At 48.8% G+C, this 21,523-nt stretch overlaps 1 protein-coding gene across 2 annotated transcripts; it reads right to left on the reverse strand.

Annotated features, from left to right (window-relative positions):
• Positions 1–593: 593 nt before the first annotated feature.
• ADCYAP1 (adenylate cyclase activating polypeptide 1) lies at positions 594–20,577 on the reverse strand. 2 transcript variants are annotated; one of them, XM_064150354.1, is made up of 5 exons: positions 19,862–20,577; positions 19,433–19,540; positions 17,558–17,692; positions 17,034–17,129; positions 594–1,131 (listed from the first exon to the last, which is right to left on the reverse strand). In XM_064150354.1, exons 2-5 carry the CDS (start codon positions 19,531–19,533, stop codon positions 969–971), a joined length of 495 nt encoding a protein of 164 aa, XP_064006424.1. In that variant the 5' UTR covers positions 19,534–19,540; positions 19,862–20,577; the 3' UTR covers positions 594–968. The 2 variants fall into 2 exon arrangements, with proteins under 2 accessions (XP_064006424.1, XP_064006423.1); XM_064150353.1 differs by lacking the exon at positions 594–1,131 and adding an exon at positions 14,146–16,127 and having other exon boundaries at positions 19,862–20,561.
• Positions 20,578–21,523: the final 946 nt, after the last annotated feature.

Raw genomic sequence — 21,523 nt, forward strand, 5'->3', positions numbered from 1 at the left:
AAAATTAAGAACACTTTATTAATGTGAATGTGAGCACCTTGTCTGTTTCCCTTGTTTGTGCAGCTCCAGCAGAGGAGAGGAGAGGAGAGGGGGGTTGTCTGAGGCTGAGCTCTCAGTTGCTATGGCAATACAAGTGATAAATAAATAGTAAAACTAATGCATTGGAATAAGGTATTCTGATTTGGTAAGTATGCTCTCTAGAGCAGTAGTAATAGCACTTCCTACAGATTACCATTTCTGAGCAGCACTTCTCTACTGGGGTGTCCCAAAACCCTTGTGAATGATGTCACGACTCACACGTGCTGTAAGATGGAAATGGCTTCACCACATGAGCTGCAGTGCTGGTCCTGGCTTCAGTTCTCTGCTGTCAGAGGGGTGCCCAGCATAAAATGTGTGTCTGAGTGTGCATGAGGGCACCTGCATGACACACGGGAGCCAGGCATGTCCAGCCTCATGACACTGCACATGTGAAGGACAAGCAGAATTCCATGGGTTACTCTCCCTCACCATTACCATCAAGTTCCCACTCTCATTCACAGGAAAATCTTTTTATGCCTCTCCAGCTGTGCAAGAAGGACACAAAATAGCTCTAATTTGCATTTCTCCTTGCCACAAAGACTGTTTTTATTTATCATACAGCAAAGAATTCAACTCAACTAGCAAAGATACAATTTTGCAACACGAAGCTTTAGATCAAGAGCTGTATCTGAAAACCAGCAGAGCTGATGCTCCTTGGATCTCAACGTTACAGGACTTGCCCCACACCTTTTTCTGAATGGGTACAAATATGGATTTCCATGGCAGACAGAAATTGAACCCATGCAGGAAAGCTGCTGCCTTTCCTCCTGTTTGCAGGGAAGATCACAAACACTGGTGGAATCTGAAGTGTCTGAAGATATGTTTCCTGACTGAAAAAAGGATTATATTTACTCCCGTGGGTGCATAAGCTCACACAAACAGATGCTTGCCTATGAGTGTGTATTGATCACACAGAAATTGCTGCTAGCTTTATTTATAAAACAAGGCAATGGGAACTTTCCTTCTTGAGCAGTGACAGATGCACCTGACCATCTCCAGCAGCTCCACTGGTCACGGAAAGGTTTGCTTAGATTTCTGTCTGCTGACACATTTCTAGAATAGATGAAAAATTAAATGTTAAAAATAGAAAGTCTAAACATTACTGGCTTGCAAACAAAAAGGAAGGTTAAATCCAGAGCTCTCAGAGATATTACAAAGACCTGATGATGCTGTGCAGCTATAAAAGAAACTCATATGTCTGAGGACAAACCTTGACAAATTAAGTCAAGAATTCTGTGCATCTTCACTGCAATATACCTAACCACACAGAGCTGGGAACCGGCAGTAACACACCCAATAACACATGGGAGTGGCAGTTGCTTACTTCTGCAAGCTCTAAAAGAAAATTACTTCTCTGAACTAGTGTTTAGCTACAGAAAGAATCTCTGAAGGATTAAAGTACAGAAGAAAAAATGTCATAACAAGCAGCTTGATTCGACTTTCTCCCAGATTTCTTTTGGTTTTCATAGCAGGCCTCAGCAGGAAAAGGGGAAAACTTTAAAACAAACTAACACACCAGCATACATTTTCCCTACCTTTTCCCAAACCCTCTGGTTGCAGAAGACTTTTTTCTCCAACTCACTGCTTTATACAGCTAGTGTAGTATGACTTTACAACAAAACAAGCATCCTTCCAAAGAAGACATTACACAGGAGGAAGTTAGCTTGCAGTTCAGCTACAACCCAGCTCTTTCTGCTCTTTGAGCACAGCAGGCTATTGAAGATCCCTCTGACTTTCTCACAGGAGAGCAAGTTGCCAACCATGCAAGAGAGAGGAGCAGTAAGATGCAATCCCTGTTTCTCCAGCTCACAGCTACATCACTGGCTTCTGCCTAGTGATGTGTCCATGGGTGACAGCTCTCTTAAACACGCCTGACACCCTGAACAGAAGTAGGTGAGGTAACATCTAGCTTGTGACAAGCAGGCAAATGTTTGGTTATGTCAGGGCTTTAGGCAACCAAATTCTGCCTGCAGAACATTGACCTATGTTACCAGGACAAGGAGAGGCACCAGTGAACTTCAAGCATCTGTACCGCTGGGCGGGAGGTACATGAACACAGTGCTGCCTCAGGCACCAAGCCATTCCTTTCTCCTGGTGGCTCCAGCACTCAATGTCAAACCCCAGGATACACCTACCACCAGCCTGCAAAGCAAATTTATCATGATAAGCACAATGATCCAGGAGCATCAGCTGCCTGGCAACTTGTCCCTGCCTTCTCTCAGATCAGAGAGACAAGCTGCTTCCTAACAGCAGTAACCTGATGCAGTTTCAATGCCAGCTTCAACCCAAAATTGAAAGTCTTGTTGTATATTCCAAATCCAATTCCATGAGGAGAAATGAAGGAATAGGAACTGGTCAAAGAGAAGCCAAATACTTCTCCATATCTTTCTCCTCCAAAGGTAGAAAGTGCTGTTGGTTAGGGAGCCAAATTTTGAAATGGCAGCAAGCAAAATGTGCACGAGCAAATCTGTGTCATTTGCACTTCCTAAGCCTAAAAATGGAGACCAAAAATAGGATCTGCACAGCCTGTGCAGAATGAGAACCACCAGTTCAAGTGGATTCTGCATGAGCTTTGCGTAGAACATAGCCGGAACTGTAAGCCTAGGTTTGGCAACTCTTTGTCTTCCCCGTGGAGGAAGGGAAGACACAGCTGGACACAAGGCTGCTCACCCACCCTCCATACCTTTGCCGAAGGCTTCAGGGCCCCCTTGCAGCACTTACCCACCCAGAATGTTTCCAGGTTTCTTTGTTGAGGCTTCATTAAACAGCATAGCATTTGTGCTCTGCATCACTCGGCATCCATGTCCACATTAAAGTGCTGCCTGAGAGTGCGCAACTGCCACATTTGCAGCTCGCTCCCAGCCCCAGTGGTTTCTCCCTTCTTACCCTCCTTCATTGACCGTTGTGGCCATTTGAGCTGATTTTCTAGCTCAGACACAGGGGAGAGGTGAACATTCCAGGGATAGGCCATATAATGGCAACAATGGATAAGTTAATATCATTTCATTGGAGTATCAAGAGCTTTATGCCTAGAAGCACAGCTTGTTCTTTCCCCCTTGCTGGCTTCTGCTGCTTGAGCTGTGCCTGCCTGCTATCTTCCCCGCCTGCTGTTTTGGCTGCTGCTGCTTTTGCTGCTTCGCCGCTGCTTGACCCCTTCCCCATCTCCCTTAAGGTTACTATATTTCTTTTCTCTAGTAGTTTATCTCTCTTTATACTGTTATACTTACACTATAAGAAATACGATTTCATCTTTCCCTGACTTTCAAAAACAAAAAATCTGTGTTGTGGTGAGTTTATTCTACCAGGGGAGGGATCCACCCTGACTCGGGACAACTGTAAAGATTGTTGCACAAAAGGAGTTTGCTGAAAACCTTCACTGCAACTGGGAGGAGATTCATAGATGCACAGACTGCATCAGGTTGGAAGAGACCCACAAAGGTCATCTCGTCCAACCCTCCTGTTCTCAGCAGGGATGTCCACAACTAGATCAGACTGGCTAAGGCTACATCAAGATTGATTTTGAATGTCTCCAGGGATAAGGCCTCAACCACATGCCTGGGCAGCCTGTTCCAGGATCTCACCACCCTCACTGTGCAGAGCTTCTTCCTGATGTCCAACCTAAATCTGCCCTGCTCCACTTTCAAACCATTGCCCCTCATGCTATCACCACAGACCCTTCTAAACAGTCCTTCTCCAGCCTGCATGTAGATCCTCTTCAGATAGTGAAACGTAGCTCTAAGGTCTCTGCCATGGGTTTTCAAAGAGAGACGACAGAAATTGAACTCTCAAATCAAATTGGGGAGAAAATACAGAATTATATTTAGAGAGAGAGAATACAGCGATAGACATTACAAAGCAATTACCCCACCCATGGCAAACCCCCTTGAAGTTTACCCCATCCCCCCCAAAAAATCTACACTCCCCAGTGTTCCAATCCTCTCCCCCCCCCCAGTGCCTCCACCATCCAAGCGGGCTGCTGCTTCCATGTGCCTGATAAATTGGCTCCTGCCACACACTCAAGGCAGGAGGAGGAGGAAAGGAGAGCGAATCGACCTCTTTGTGAGTCTATAAAGAGATAGCACAATTATGGGATTGAATAACAATCTTCCAGTCCTCAGAATTTTTTTTTTACCCTGTAGCCTCAACCTGGGACAGTCTCCCTGGAGCCTTTTACTCTCCAGGCTGATCAGCCCCTTCACAGACTGCTCCATGTGGAGACTGAGGAGAAGAGCAGAGGCTCGGTCATGGTGAGACTGCAGAGGTGTACAAGCATGTGTGGGCACTGGGGAAAGGCATCTGCTTGGAGTTCACAGTTGTTACTAAAATTACTTCCAGCAGAACTGGAACTCAGGATCCCCTCCTTTCTCTGCTACACCTCTTGAGAAAGTGCTCCTCACTTCCTTACCAAAACAGTTCACTGACTTTCTACTGTCTTGGAAACACAACACCACCCCAGCACCTAGTCTGACTTCAGTGTTCATGTCACATTCTTTCGCATCTGATCTGAATTCAATCCCCTTTTCCACTCAGGATTATGCACAGAGGCCAGCTTGCCTTTTCCCGTGATGGTGATGGTTGGCATAAAGTATTCAGCAGGTGATGGCTCTGTCAACAGAAGACCATTTGATTTGTGTGCACCCTTGTCTCTACAGTCAGTGCTGAGGTGATCCTTGCCCCTCCAGACCATTACCTGAAGTTTTTCTTGGCTATGCTGCCTGTGTGCAGGCAATGATGGCTTCTGTTTGCTGGGTCAAGTCCTCTTTCCTGGAGGTATCTTCTTATTCTGCATCTCTCCCTCTGCAGTACAGCACAGAGCTCCTGCTGAATCCATGGAACACCTCTCACCTTCACTCATGATCATGAGAGATGCTTTGCCATGGAACACACTCCAGTGGCCACACCGGTGGTGTGTTGTGGGGGCATCATTGGCATGGAACTATTTCTCACGATGGGGGAAGGACACAGCCTGCTATGTTTATCTTTATAAACCCATCTGGACATCTTCAGCTCACCAGATTTTTTTTTTCTGATTAAGGCAGCCAGACTCTAACAAAATCCTGCTGGCTTATGTCTTTCACTGTGATGCAGAGCATCTTAATTCCAAGTGGCCTGAGCATTTCCCTACCCCTTCCATATTCCAGTGGCAATGATCCTGGGCTAATTGCTCTGCATGCAGAAAATCATAGAAAAACAAAGGAAATTCTGTATTCAAAAGAGTTTCAGCCACAAAACGCAGCAAGCACCAGCATCAGCCCTCGGGGAGCTTCAAAAGATTAATGGATGCCTAGCATATCTGATGGACAAATGAGAGAGTCCATGTGATGTTCTCTGGGTGTTCTGAGTCTTGGCAGGTGTTTTAGCACCATCCCTTTTTGCCTAGGTGGTTATGCTACAGTTTCTGTATCACTGGGTGGGAGTACGTGTGGAAAAGAGAAATGTTCAAAACAGAAACAATTCACATTTTTTACCTAGCTGGTGAAAGTCTCATCCAGGGTGAAAAAATATGTGGTTTCTTTTCTCTTTCAGTGTAATCACTAAAAATTACTAGGCAAGTGGCTGAACCAGCTGAAGCCAGCATTCAAACACATGGCTTTGTACAACTAAAGCATACTGCTGAATTTACTTGGGGTTTAGCTGCAAAAATTCATCCCTAAATTTGAGACTTGGGCTTTGGAGAAGTACAGAAAGCATAACCATGTTATCATACAATGCTTTCTGATGGTGCTTCTTCTCGAGGCATTGTTGTGAAGCAGCTGTTCTGAACATAAACAGTGTAATAACTTGTAAGCCATAACAAGCAATTTTAAAGAGCTCTAAATGACAAACAAGACAGGAAGGACAGAGAAGTAAGAATAGCCCCAATAAGATTTGGGTTCATTTTAATGTGCTGCGACTTTTCCACAACCTCCAACAACAGCTAGCCTGTCTCCTGCTGGCAATGGACAAGAAATGATGCTTTGACTACTGACACTTAGAGCCTTCGGAGGCAGTTGTCTTGTGTAACAATGCAGTTTATCAGACAGCAATGCATAATTAAAATGGGGAATTCACTGCTAAAATAAAGTTTAAAATAAAAACCATCTCAAAAAGGAGCCCACCAAATCGATGCAGGTCCACCTGTTCTGTTAAACAGGCATTTAAAGGCAAGCTTGCAGATGAGGAAGTCCCTAATTGAGTGATGACCAGAGGCTCATTTCAGCAGAAATGTTCCTTCTGCACACCCTAATCTGTAGGCTTTTCCTAAATCGTGGGTGACCATTAGAAAGGTACTGCTGGCCTAGCCTGGGCTGCTCTGTGTGGATATTTCAGTAGATCCTGCCATTAGAACTGATTAGGAAAGCAGCTAGTCTCTATTTCTCACTATTCAAATATGGAAGGAGCAAGTTCTTCCACTTTGGTGCCTTCTCAAGGCCCATGCACAGTGGGCACTGTAGCACCTTTGGGTAGCCTCTGCTCCTGCCTGGTTATCTCACGTTGTGACTGCATGGCCCACACACAGGTGCATGGGCAAGGTGTTCATTGGCAGTTAAGGGCTATTTTTCCACCTGGCATCTGCCCACAGCAGGAGAATCTAACAAGCTTCTGCTGGTTTGTGTCTCCACTGTTAACAAGAATCCAAATTCCAGGCAGAAGCATTTCACTGCAAAGTCAGGGGACGCACTGTACCACTTTTATCAGTATACAACCCCAGTCATAATGTATGCTCACAGGAAAAAAACTGTTTCCCATGCAGGGGATGACTCAGACCTGGTCAGAGCAGAGCTACAAGAAGAGTGAAGGGAAGTGAACAGTGACTAGAGGTTATAAAAGCCGGCATTTTTCTCAGCAGAGCACAGCTGCTCACAGTGAAGTTACAGCAAAGTACTGTGATTTTCTGACTCTGAAGCCCACCCTTTAGGAACCACTGATCTGGAGTACGAACAGACTGCACCTTGCACCTGCTGAAAAAGTCATCATTAATAAGACGTTGGTCAGGTGGTGATGAATCTCACTCACATTTATCAGCATCTTCCTTCTGCCTGTGGCCCCATTGGCACTAACATCATCACTGCAGGTAGAAGACTGAGTAAAGTGCAGCTGCAGTACTTCTGTTTGATGCTGATAATTGAGCATTAGTAGACTCAATAGATATATTTGTTAATATATTCTCCAGGTGCCTGGCTCTACTGGACAATAACAACAGTATGGTGTTCCCCTGCTACGGCTCTTTAAAGTTATTGCATTGATTTTGCTTCCTCTTCCATGGAGCTGTGCTGGGGCTCAGGAGTGGAAGCTGCAGCAGCTATCAGGCATGAAGTTCTCCCATTCTCCCTCTGTTTATAAGATTAAACAATGACTAAGCTTAGCAAAAAAGCACAAAGGGTGATGTAATAAGGTTGTCACTGGAGTATAACCAGAATAAAATGGAAGCATTACAAAGCATAACTGCATTTTATTATAGCAAAGCCAAACGTGATCAGAAAGCCACTTTCTCCCACTTCCACCTGTCCACATGCAGTGTTCCACACAAAGCCCCCTGTTTAATCACCCTTTTTCTAGGGCGTGTCACTTTACTGATGCAAAACATAGCAATGCACCCAATCATCAAAGAAAGGCAGCAATTATTAAACAGGTGTAATATCAGAGTCTGGCCAGGCTTCCCTAGGTTTTGAGTGTTTATTGGCCCAGGGAAAAAATAGATAAAATCTATAGAAGTTGTAGAGAAGCAGATTAACCTTTCAGCTTGTAACAGAGGTGGGGTGTGCATTGTGGTATCTGTCAGGCTGTGCTGGAGAGAGATGCTGCCAGTGTGTAGAGGAAGACGAAAGACTCTAATCCACGTTGCACAAGAAGAGCATCCTGGGTCTAGCACAGAGGAGATGGGCTCAGAACTTTCTGGGAGCAGCCTGGCCAGAGCCACCCGCAGGCAATGCACTGATCTTCCCTTCTTCTATTCGTGAGTTTGTTTTCAGAGGCACCTCTTGGAGGAGGAAAGAGCTGGACTTCACACCAGCTATGGTGCCCCATAACCTGCGAGATTTGTCTTGGTGTGGCAGGACGCTCACTGACCCACAGAAAGTCTTGAGAAGTGAATGACTCTGTGTGGTTTTATAGTGGGCAGGTAGCAACAGAGGTTGAGCAGGGTGGGCTGGGCTGGATTGGCCTCGCTCAACTTTGTCTGGTTTGTTTCCTTGCAACGAAATAACGTCTGAGCTGTGGCTTGGGCACCATTTGAGCAGCCTCCATGTTTTTTATTTCAGTTTTTTAATCTCAGCTCTCCTGAAACTGAGATGTCACAAGGTAATATCTGCAAGGTCATCAGTCAACCTGATTTTCTAAACTGGGATCAGATCATTAAATCAAACTCACTGATTTTCCATCCAAGACCAGAAAACCAAGGATACATCAAATATGTAAGTGTTGAGAAAGGCAAAGATGTAAAGGGAAAAACTTGGAGCCAGAAGATCCAAACTTCCCCTTGATTCTAAACTTAGCTCAGCCACTGGCCCACCATGCAGATGACTCACTGCACTTCCTTGAACTTAAATCATTCCTCTTACAAAACTTGTTAAAGAAAGACGTCAGTGTAAATTAGATGTTGTGCCTAAGTTTAGCTGTGGCCCATACATAAATACCAGAGCTTCGGTGTGCTATCATTCTGTCTGATTTAGAAGCATGTGCACATACATACGCATATGCACACACAGGCACAGCAAGGGGGAGGAAGAGTCCTTCATCCTATTTTTACCGTTTAATTTGCATAGATTGTTATTTTGCCAGTGACATCAGAGCTTGTAGCTGACTAGGAGTTTAACCATTCTCTGAGCAGCCCAATTCCCACCCTGACCAAGACCTCTCCATTCTCTCAAACTGTCAGGCAAGATTCAGTCCCATCCAGGCAGAGGGAACTGAGAGGTTCAGCACGGAACATAAACGATGGCTGATTCTTTGTGACATCAACCTTCACTCCTGAGGGAAATGCAGTCATTTATTCATAACTCTACTACTCAAAAGCAACTATTCTTCTAGCCGTGGAGACAAATGTCAAAACAGAGATGAGCCATTGGCTGAGTCTAGTCTAATCTGTCCCAAATGAACACATATTTAGATCCCTTGTCAAATGTCAAGTGGCAAAACTTTTAGCCTGGGCATCCATGTTGTCTGTCAGGCCCTTTCCTCCTCTAAATACACGTATCCTGTTGGACATCACTGCCAGAGAAGCATGTTAACCCTTAAAATATGGGCAGGATTTGGCCAACCTTCCTGACATGAGCAGACCATGAGACTTTTACAAGAGTCTGACAGAAGGGGAAAAACACATGATTTTTAGTCAAGTGTCCCTGCTCTCTAACACCCATCAGAAATTACCAGGCCCTTCACTCCCAAGTGGTTGATCCAGCAAATGAGAAAAACAAGCTCCAACCTGGATGCCTGTTTTGACAGATCTGTGGAAGATGGCAAAAGAAATTCCCTTTCTCAAAAAAGCATTTATTCTCAACATCCCTCTCCTTTCTCCAGCTCTCATTTCCATTTTGGGTGTGTCAGATGGGAGGTGTTTGTTCATGCTAAGTCCCTTCCTATCCAACTAACTCTGTACAGTTCTGCATATCCTGATATTGAGACGCTGGAGGACACCACGTAAGAACAAGTGGTGACTGCCGTTTTTCTGTCCTACTTCATCCTACTGTCAATCTCCATGAGGTGCTTTTTGCAATGGACTATCTGAAGCTCATCTCAGAGCCTGGGGAGGAAGAGGTCTTCTCTTTGTGATCCACGGGAAGGCGTTGCGCTGTTGTAGATATCAATAAGTCTTTCTTAGAGACTTTGCTACTGGAGTTGTAAAACAAACACTCTTATGTAAAGGGCAGACACAGGATGCTTGTCTCCACAGCTTGTAAACTGGTGTCTTCCTGCTGCTCAAATATTGTTGTTCAAAACTAAATCCCAATTTTAGTTTTGGACAAATCCCACCAGCAGCCAGGTAACTAATTATTGCCACAGATTCTTATTCTGCCTCAGCAGTTCAGCCATATTGTCTCTAGTGCATTGTGAACTCTTTCTCTTCTCTGTGCCTTCCTGGCCTCGGATACACCTGGATGGAATTACCTCTTAGGAGGTGCAAAGCAAGGACATTCAGCTGGCAGCCTGCTAAGAAGCCTGACTTGTTCTGTCTCAGGATTCTCCCTTAAACCAGGCCAAATCCTTCCCTGGCATAATTAGACAGATGTGCACTGGAGCTGGATTGGGCCTGTGTATCATAGGGTGGGGGTACAAAGAGCACTGCTGGAGTGGATCTACACTTTCTAAAGGTGGCAGGTGAAATCTGGGATGGCAAAGCATGGTGCTTGTGCAGGAAGAACAGGAATGCCTGTCACAGCAGTAGCTCAGTAAGGCAAATTCTCTTGGAAAGGTGCTTTAACTCAACACAAAGTAGTACAAAATAGGAAGCAAGAGTGATGGTCTAACTCCTGGGCCAGGGCTTCTGTGTGTGTGAAGTAATCACCCAGAGAAGGAGCCAGCTGTGGGAGCATATTTGAACAGATGATGAGGAAAAGGCCAAGAGGGCAAATGTGACCCTTATTAGCAATGAGCAGCACCTGAGGAAGAAGAGGAAAGTTACTACTTGCCACATCCTTGAGGCAGTCGTTGCAACGTACTGTAACCATTTCCAGTCTCACATGGCACAGACAGTTTCAGAAGTAATGCAATTCTTTCTCAAATAGTCAGGGAAACCCTCCCTCAAAGATCAGCCTAATTTCCTCAGAGGCAAGGTTTAGAGGAGAGTAAATGTCTGCCTAAGACTGTCTGCATGGAGAGGAAAATCTTTCAGCATTACAGACTCTTCAGCAGGTTTCAGATCTCTTGGACTCAAAAACAAGACAAACTGAAAAGAGCAGAGTGCTAAAGTGCCACACTTGGAACAACTTATTCAGCAAGTTTGCCATTCCTGCAAGTCTGGCAATCAATAATGCTGTTATACAGAACAACTCGCTTAGAAATTAAATGCTAAATGAAGGACTCAGTGAAATCCTATGCTCTGTATTATCTAAGTTAAAGTAGATGATCATAAGAGTCCCCTTGGGTCTTAAAAAATCTATGAGTGTAGTTAAGAGGACATGTACTTCCAGCAGCCATACATCTGGTTCTTAAAATTTTCAGGGATGTGCTTTCCATGAAGATTTTTCCTTAAGAAAGATTGGGACAGGAACGAAGCTGTAACAGCGTCAAGTGACAGGCCCCCATAAGATCAAACTTCCTCTTAGTTTTATATTTTCACAGAATCACAGAATAGTAGGGGTTAGAAGGAACCTCCAGAGATCATCCAGTCCAATCCTTTGCCAAAGTACATTTACCTAGGGTAGGACACACAGAAACACGACCAGGCAGCTTTTGAAAGTCTCCAGAGAAGGAGATTCTGCAACCTCTCTGGGCAGCCTGCTCCAGAGCTCCAGCACCCTGATAACAAAGAAGTGTTTCCTCATGTCGAGGTGGAACTTCCTCTATTCTGGTTTCTATCTGCTGCCCCACAACCTGTTACTGGTCACCAGTGAAAAGAGACTGGACCCATCTTCTTGACACCTACCCTTCAGGTATTTGTAAACATTGACCAGATCCCTTCTTAGGCTTCTCTTCTCCAGGCTAAATACACCCAGGTCTCTTAGCTTTTCCTCATAAGACAGATGTTCTATACCCTTTATTATCCTTGTGTCATTTCAAGTGGCAGTTCAAATCACCAGGAGCAGAGCTGAGCTTCTTGGGGGGTGGACTAAACAACCTTTGGAGGTCCCTTCCAACCCAGACTATTCTATGATTCCATGAATCTTTGTGAACTTTTATTACATTTGGGAAAGAGGAATTTCAATAGACTGAGGCCAGGACCATCTCCACTTCATTTACAGCAAATTTCCCATCATCTACACATCTTAAACCAGTGCCAGGACTTAGTGAAGGAAACCTCTTACTTCAGGTGGACTAACTCCAAGCTTCATACTTTAGCTACCAACACCAAGGAGAGCTCTGCTTGGTTTACTTAAGCACTCTTCCAGTTTAGATGAGCAGAAGGCATGGTGTGATCAAGTGTGTGAGCACTTGCATTCCTGAATGAACCTAACAGTGGATTTCTGCTCTGTACTGCCTATGAGAAGCAGAGACTTGGTTTTCTGATGCTATTAGTCCAAGAAAGCATTGTCCTTTCCCCTTCTTCTCTAACTCAATCTGCATTAAATCAGAACTTTTATTTCGCTTTGCACTACTTCCTAACACACGCTGTTGGTGTCACTAGCTATTAAGCTCTTCCTAAGCTCTCTCTAAGCTCTCTCAGAGTTTTTGTGATGCTGCTGTTGAAAGGAGGTGAGCCTGTGACAGAGGGTTTGACCAGTCTGGTTCAAAGTCTGTACTCAGGAATTTTGCAAAATAAATTGGTAGGAAATCATAATTTCATTCTTATGCTTTGCTTTTTAGTTGTCTGATCTTAGAAGGAAATGGACGTTAGATTACTCTAAATTGCTGTGTAACAACACATCTAAGTAAAACCCCCGAGTCACAGCACAGATAACAAGCACAGGCAGCTGCTGCTCAGCTGAGGTGCCCGTTAAAGGTCAGGGATCCCTACCCTGCTCCCTTGAAGCACGTGCTCTGCCAGTGGGACCACCAAACACCCCGCAAAACCAAAGTCATTCCTTGCTATGCTGCAGTGTCACTTTTTAGGAGACCCCAGTGTCTTTCCAATCCAAAGATTGGTGCTGCTCAAGCTGGGGGACACTGGGAGGCACATCGTCACATACAGAATGTTCATTAAAAAGGGATTAAGTGAAGATCTCATCAAACACACCAATTCTTCTGGAAATAGTGACGTCTAGACACAGGGACCACTGGAGGAATGGACAATAGGCACCAACTGACTTGGTTTGCATGTTTTAGAGGGTGTTATTGAGCTAGGAGGGGGGTGTGGAACTAGGCCACTTATTCCAGCAGCTCTGTTTAGTTTACTCAAGCAAGAGGGTACCCACTGGTAAAATAGTGGAGGTTATTTGATGTGAAAATGTGGAGACAGTAAAAGAGATATCTTGGGCAAAGGAAGCTAAAAGAATGCTGCTTTTAAATTAACTAATTTTAAAATAACAAATAAAACGTTAAAATTAAGTGCAGCTTTCACTGTTAAGTTCTAGGTTTCTTTCCCCCAAACATTAGACAAAATTGCATTGTTTACAAAAATTTATTAATACAAACTTTACACGCTTTATATAACAGTTATCAAAGTCCTAGTTATAGAATACCACGTGTGTAACCACACTTTGTTTAAGCTCTTTTTATATTAATTTGCACACAAAATAAGTTTTCCCACTAACCACTGCATCTCAGATCTGATCAAGTTTTGGTAAGGCTATTGGCGTTCCTACAAGAGAACCATACAAAGGATAATAACCTAGGTGATCACTTCAGGATGCTTGCGGCTAGCCACGGAACTCAGAAAGCGAAGGCCAGGGAGCCCTGTCAGACAGCACGGCCGACACGAACACGCGAGCTCTGCCCGGCGCCGAGGAACAGAAGAAGCACGACTAAAACGCAAGCCGATGTGTTGCAGCATCGTAGGGCCACTGAATAGCCATCCGTCAACTCGTGGCGATTGACAAGGAGAAGAGAAGGCACGAAGGCTGCCCACCGCACCCCGCGGCCCGGCACCCCGCGGCCCGTACCGCCGGCGGGCCGGCACCGGCGGGGCGGGGCGAGCTGAGTTGCTAGGCTTGCCGGGCAGGCGATGCCGGCGGTGCGGTCATCCGGGGGTGGGTGCCAGCAGCGCCTGCCCGCCCCGCCGGGTCTGGCCCACCGCTCCCGGCTCGCCCCGTCGGAGGCTCCCGGCCAGGGCAAGAGGTTTGTGCCCGCCACTGCTCTCTGATGCGAGGAGCGGCCGCTGCCGGCGTCTTGAACGCGGGACTGGATTTGTGTCTTTGGAATGACTCCTTTAAGGGGTGTGTGGTGCGCTGGAAGGAAGCCAGTACCTACAGGTCCTCCTTCGCCCCCGGACCAGGCGAGGAGATGAGACCGGCCCCAGGCGGAAGGTAAGATAGGAGTCCGTACAGAGAGAGATGAGGTGAAAATGGTTTATCTCATTAGAAACCGCACCACAGGTGAACACTGCACATTCTTTTATGACAAAAGTTTGTTTTATGAAATAAATTTTACTAAGCAATAAGCCAGAATGTAGAAAAATACATTTTACCTCCAAACTCAATAAACAAGGAACAAAAACGTTCGTAGTAGTGCATAATTCTTTAGTGGTAGCTACAACAGGGGTTCCTAAACTCGTACAATAAGAGCTTGCATAAAACAGAACAAAGGAGTGAGAGAGCGTTCACAATCTTTTTGATATTTTGGTGGTTTTCCCCAAAAGAACGTAACACAAAAAGGTGATTAGGGTGGGTTAAAACAGAGTTTGGAAAAGTGCTAAGAGAGGATGGAAAACGGGAGTGTTTACAAGGCGGGGACACACCCCTTCAAAAAAAAAACAACAAGCAAACAAATAAACAAAACCAAAAACAACCAACAACAACAACAGAACAAAACCGGAAAAAAAAAAAAAAAAACACAGAAGAAAACAGAGAAAATAAAAACAACCAAATCAAAGAGAAGAGCAACTCCGACCGAAAGGTGCGAAGGCGAACCTACTCGTTACACATAATGAGAAGCGTGGACAGCACTGGAGAGTAACACACTGTACTTTGCATCCAGGTCCAGTACCGAGCTGCCCAGGGCAGTTGGGTAGCGGATCGAAGGTGGGATGCCCTCGTCTTGCCTTGACCCTGCGGTACGGGCTCCGGTACCGACTCCGGCTCCGGGGCCCACTGAAAGCCGCCCCCCATTTACTTCCCAAATAGGTCCTGTCTCCGTTTTCGCTTTGTTCTGCGGCTCTGCCTAGCCAGCCCCGAGGCCAGTGCTCGGGGCTTCGTCCTCACTGTCCTGGCTGTTGGATCGGGATTTAAGGTTTGGCGGGTGGGGTTTTTTTTAGCTGTTTCGGTTTGATTTTTTTTTTGTTTGATTTTTTTTTTTTTTGGGGGTTTTGGTTGTTTGGTTGGTTTGGTTAAGGTTTCTTAGCTGTTTCTCTCTTCAATGGACAATAGAGATTCATAATTTGGATCGAGCTGTTGTTTTCACAGAAGAATTATTGTCTGTGCTCGTTGTTTGAGGAGACACTAATACAGCTACAACTGGGATAAAAGGAAGCAGGAGAAGAAAAAAAATCCGAAATCTAGAGACAAGGAGCCTTCGCAGAGGCTGTTGGTGAAGGAGCCTGCCTGAAGACTCACTTGGGGAAGAATCTGCTTCACCAAATCTCCCAAATCATTTTTCCGCATGATTCCCTTGGGAGCAGAGCATCCTTCTCTATGTACAGTAGCAAATGGTGAAAATTAATGTCTTCGACCCTGTCACGGATAAAAATACTATCCTTTTAATTTCGGTTACAAAAATAGGAGTAATATTCAAAACAATGATTGTCTCTTTTTTTTTCCTATTTATTTTATATAAAAACATAAACAGCTCAGGCGAATTCTTGTTCTTGTGCAGGCTTTATATGAAGAACTGTTCTTTACTATTCGTAGTAGTATTTATATATATATATTTATATAATATATATAACTTAATGATTGGTCCACAAAGTAGATCTGTGCGTTTCTCTAGTGCTTTTGTACAAAAAGAAAAACAATATTATTATCAAAATATCCATTTAATGGCTTTACTTCATACATAAATACATGTTTAGATAACACAGGAGCGGTGATTGTTCAGTCAGTTTGGAAATTACTTGGGTTGTTTTAGATTTTTTTGTTGTTGGGTCTCTCTCTCTCAGGACTTTGTACACACAGGAATTGCTGGTTACTCATCGCTACAAATACGCTACTCGGCGTCCTTTGTTTTTAACCCTTTGTTTATACCTTTTCCCCAGGACTGCTGCTAAGTACTTCTTGACAGCCATTTGTTTCCGGTAGCGGCTGTAGCTGTCCGTGAAGATGCCGTCTATGTGCCGCTTGGTCAGCGGCTCCACCTCTTCCCCGGGGCCGCCGCTGCCACCACTGCAAGCACCCAGAAGCACACCAGCGTCAGGCGGAGCTGCTCCGAGCACCTCCGCGCCTTCTCGCGCTCCGCCGCGCCCCGCCGAGCCCTTCCGAGCCCCACCGAGCAGCCCCCGGCGCAACACGTTGCGCTGAAGATGCGCTTGGAAGACAAAGGACGCGCCCAAACGTGCTCCCGACGCGGGGCGGGAGGGACGAGATCTGTGTCCCAGCCATGAATTATTCACTGCGGCTGGGAGCGTGGTTCTCCTCGCCGCTTCGTTAACGCGCTGCCTCTTGCCGAAGGACAGCGGCTGGCTCCGGGCTCGCCCCTGCCCCGCCGCCGGGAGGCCCCGGGAAGCCTCGCTCGGCGCCTCGCCGTGCGCAGTGCAGCAGCCTGGGTTGTCCCCTGCTTCATCTGGGCATTCGGTCATCGCTCCCGGCGGGCTGCACCCCCCGGCAAAGTGGGCAGGCTGCCTGGCTTTTTAATTTTAAATGGGCCGGTGGCAGCACATGATGTGTACGTGTACATAAATACACTTACACACGCGTATATGCATCTATAAATACACATACACGCGTATATATGCATCTATAAACACACGCACACGTATATGCACATATACACAAACAGCAATGTACACATGTCTGTGTGTATGCGTGAGCGCAGCGCAGCAAGCCAAAGCTCCCTGAGACCCCGCGCTGACAGCCGGGCTCGCGTTGCGTCGGGAGCGGGAGGCAGGCGGCGGCCGAGGACGGCTGTTTGGGAGGCCGGACCCCCTTCCTTCCCGCAGCCTCATGGCCGGCACAACGAATTCCCAGTCCCGGCCGGGGCCATGTTTGTGCCCCCAGGCGCGGCCCGTTGATCTCCTCCGTCCCGGCATCACCAATACCCCCCGCGGGAAAACAGCGAGAGCAACCCCTTACCCGACCCGCTTGGCCATCAGAGAGTGCAGGTATTTCCTGGCGGAGAGCTGCCCCAGCAGTTTCCTGTAGGCTTTGCTGAAGATGCCGTCGGCGTGCCTGCGCGGGGGGAAAGCCCGCTAGTGAACGGCGAGGGCCCGGCTGCAGCGGGGACCGGCGAGTGGAGGGCGGCATCTCCCCGCATCCCCCGGGACCTCTCCGCCCCCACCCATTCTCCTCTGACACTGTCGTTCAGCTCCGTACTGGCCGCGCATTTCGCCTTGGTTCCCGGGCGCGTCGCCAGCCCTCCCGCTCCCGCTCCGCTGAAGGTAAGCGGCTTGCCCGTTCCTTCCTCGCTCTCCGCCAGGCCCCAGCACCGGGCGGCGCTGCCGTTTGTTTGGGTTCGGGATGTATTGCTGTGTTGGGGTCACTGCCTCTGGTTTATTTGGCAGCGTTAATTATTATCATCGCCCTACAATCGCCTCGGCTAGACCCGTTTTTGCTCCCGGCTCAAAACCGACGCCCGAGGCCCCGCGGGCGACATTCACCTCTTTTCCGGGGGGTAGTACCAGGTGTACATCTCGCCGATCACGGAGGATGGGTTAGCTATACCGAGGGGCTCGTGGTCGTAGGCGAAGTCTTGTAGGGTTTTTCCGTCCTCGTCGTAGACTTCATCTTCCAGCCTGGCAACGAGAGCGGCAAGGGGAGGGTTTCAGCCGGGATCCGGTGGCCACCCGCCGGTGGAGCCGACCCGGGCGCCCCGCACAGCCTGCCCCATCCTGCGACCGCCCGGTCCCAACCCCGCCCTCCGCCTCTTCTGCGGGGCAGGACGGCGAGGGAGGGAATACATCCTCCGCCAGACGTTTTCTGAGAGAAGCCCCAAACATTCCCCCGCCCCGGCCCCGGGATCTGACCCTATCCGCCACAGCCGGTGCTTTCCGAGAGGAGCCCGCACAGGCTGTCGCGCACACGCAGAAACACACGTCCGTGTGCCAGAAGCTGGGCGGGAGCCAGGCAGCCTCCTCGGCAGGGATGGGGCAGGGGGCGGTAGCTGCCTCCGCCGGTGGGTGCGGGGGACCGCGCCCCGCTCCTCCCCGCAACGCCTGCCGGGCTGGGGGCGGGGGCTTAGCCTGGTGCTAGTTTTCGTTGAGTGGTGCCTCTACCCTCTGAGGTCTCGGTAGTTTGTGCCTGTGTCCCCCTCCGCCCCAGCCCACCCCCGCTCTCTGCAGCGCGATGTAGGTCACTGTAAGTTACCAGCAGCTATTTCTGTCTGTGCGCCTTAGCAGGACGATTAATAATAGATGCCGTTAAAGCTTTTCACTGCTAATTCAGGCGCTGGAGCGAAGGGAGACTGCTTGCTGCTGGCTAATGGCTCCGCAGCCCCTCTGCCCGGGGAGGGGAAGGGTGATGCTCTGAGCCAGCCCCGACAGGCTCCCTGTTTGTGCAAGGGCATCTCCGAGTCCCCCTAAAAGAGATACTCTCTTCCGACTGCCCTGCACGCCTGGCATCGCCCCCCACTTACGGCTGAGCCACATGGTCAGGACCTCCACAGAGCACCCCAGAACGGAGCCAAGCACTCGTGGGGCAGGACGACAGCACTGAACCCCAAAACTCTCCCAAGCTACACAACACCAGTCTCCCGAGCAAGCTACAAAAAGGGTGCTGTCCGGACCAGCACCCTGTGCCCCCTTCTCGGCTCAGCACAGGACACTCGCCGCTGGGGGCCCTTCAGACCTGCCCCAAAGACAGCGGGGACCAAACGTCTTCGGCCTTCGAGTGTAAAGGACTTAGTACAGGCGTCGCCCTGCGCTGCAGCCCCGTACAACCCAACAGGCGCAGAAAACCAAACAGCCTTTGTGACAGCTGCTTTACCCCTTGAGAAGGGGGGCTGCGTACTGAGAGCCAGAGTGGCTGGGGCTGAGCCCCCGACAACTCCCGTGACACTGCACACAACGTGACATCCCTCGCACATTGCAGCCCATGGCACCCGGACCCTCGCCCCACTTTCCCCAATCCGGACAGCCGATGCTCGCCGTTCATCCTGGGCGACAGAGCCCAGGCTGAGGGCTGCTGCTGGAAGATGTGGCCAGGATGCAGCAGGACAGGTCCCGTCCGCCTCCCCGGAGACAAGAGGCTGCAGGGTCACTCCGCCAATATTCGGGGGAGCGGTCCTGGGGGAAGCCAGCGCTGCAGCCCGGGAGGCGACAGTGGGGACCTCCTCCCCGTGTGACCCTCCCGGCGGCTCCTACCCCAGGTCGGAGTGAGTGAGCACACAGCATAAGTGCGGGTGGGTTCGTTTGGTGACTGCACCCCACATCTCCTTCCACTGTCCTCTCTAGTAGGAGTGCCCTACTTTCAGCGAAGCCGGGGCAGCGGGGGCCTGAAGGGGTCCCGGCGCAACAACCAGTCGGGGGCAGACCTACCTGAGCGGCGGGTACTGAAGTCCGGCCGCCGGCGAGCAGTAGACGCTGCAGTGCATTATTATGCCATAGACCAGGAGTGCCAGGAGCGCTTTGCTACACATCGCCACTCTGCGCGGAAGGGAAAGGAAAAACGCTGTCAAAAAAAAAAAAAAAAAAAAAAAAAAAAAAAAAAAAAAAGCCCACAACCAAAACCAAAAACCCACGAACGGGAAAAAGCACACCCCACGCCCCGCCAAGCCACGGGCCGAGCCTGCAGCTCGGCCTCGAGGGGCAAGCGCCCTGGGCAGCCAGGGGATGCCGATGCAAAGGGGAGCGGAACGGTGCCCGCTGAAGAGCGCTGCCGCCGCCCGCCCCGTCGGTGCCCGCCCGCGTGCCCGCCCTCCCCGACAGCGCTGCAGGAGGGCCCGGCGAGCCGCCTTGTGTGCTTACCATTAAACTCTAAACAACCGGCACTATGAGCGTTCGTCTGCGAATATAAAAGGAAAGGTCTTGGGAGGGAGGAAAAAAAAAAGGGGGGGGGGGGGAACCAAAACAACAAAAAAACCCCAACTAACCAACAATAATAACAACACCAAAAAGACCCAAAAAGAGACGGGAGAAATCGAGCTTTCTCCCAGATCGCAGCAGAAAGGAGTTAAAACCCTTGTGGCATCATCTATCCGGTGGGCGAAGGAGATGAAGAAGACGCAAAAGCGGCAGTTTTAGTTATTTGCTGGTTTTAGGGAAATCCGCTCAAAAAAAAAAAAAAAAAAAAAAGAGGATTGCAAAAAACGGGGGAAAAAAGTTCTCAGGTAGCAGCACAGATCTGGAGTGGAGTCTGCAAGGGAAGGGAGAAAGCGATGGAACGAGATGCCGCCGGAGAAGGGGTGGTGGAGGAAGAGGAAGAGGGCGGCGGGCGCGGAGGCGGAGAGCCGCGGGCTGGCTGCGTGCAGCGTTGTCTTCCCCAGATTTCTCCCTTCACTGTCTTCAGCCTTCTCCTCTTCCTGCTCGGTGGCTCCAAACTTGACCAGCCTTCTGCAGCCTTCCGTCTGACACGCAATCAGCAACAAAACCTTTGCAAACAACCCGCTTCGGCGAGAGCCCTCTTCGTAAACATTTGCCTCCTTGTTACTTTAGAGGACGGGCAATATTGTTTGTTGTCCCCGCGGTGGTGTCCGGATTTTTATTCATGAATCAAATGCCTTTTTTTTTTTTTCCCAGTCACGTAATAATCGGGTATCAGAAAAGACGTCACCACCTCAATTCCTCAAGGAACACAGTTCTGTGTCGTCCTCAAAGATGAGCTTATCAGGAGTCATAAAGCTTCTCATAAACACCAACTCACACCTTCCCTTCCTCCCCCCCCCCCCCCCCCCTAGAAATTAGGGAAAAAAAACCAAACCAAATCGACAACCAAGCAGGAACACGCAGAAACCCCTCACAACCCAGCCCATTAACCTAAGAGAATACTCGCCACGGGCAAGTTTCACCCGCCGTGGGAAGGGATGTGGAGGTGAAAGAGAGTGTTTCGGGCTGATCTGGGGGGGTCCAAAACCCAGGCAGGCTTTGTCAAAAACTTTTACTCCACGTTTCTCCGCGAGACCAGGTCACTCCACGCCGGACCCCGACGCCGCCGGCGGCCTCGGGGCCCCACGAAGCCGCCCGGCGCTAAGCGCGCAGGCGGAGCAGTCCCAGTGCGGAACACCACTTCCACCGGGACTGGGGCAGAGTGGGATCTACTTTTCTCCTGACCCCTCCTTCTTAATTTCTTTCTTTTTTGTTTGTTTGTTTGTTTTTGTGATTGTTGTTGCTTTACAGGATTGTATTGTTTGCATGACGCAAAATTCCCGCCGGAGAGACTAGCAGCACCATAACCACTCTGCCGGTGCCGCAGCCGCGGGGTCCCACAAATGGGCGCCATGGCCCGGGGGGCGGTGAGAACGGCTTTTTTTTCCGTCTCCCCCACCCCCTCCTGTCCCGACCCTCTCTCCCCTCCCCGCCTTATATGGAGACAGATGCGAGGCTCGCAGCGTCTGGCAGAGCGGGAGGGGAGAGGACCGACAGGAGGAGGAAAAAAGGGGGGGGGGGGAAAGAAAGAAAGAAAGAAAGAAA

Source organism: Pogoniulus pusillus, chromosome 10 (assembly GCF_015220805.1).
Source record: "Pogoniulus pusillus isolate bPogPus1 chromosome 10, bPogPus1.pri, whole genome shotgun sequence".
Lineage (NCBI taxonomy): Eukaryota > Metazoa > Chordata > Aves > Piciformes > Lybiidae > Pogoniulus > Pogoniulus pusillus.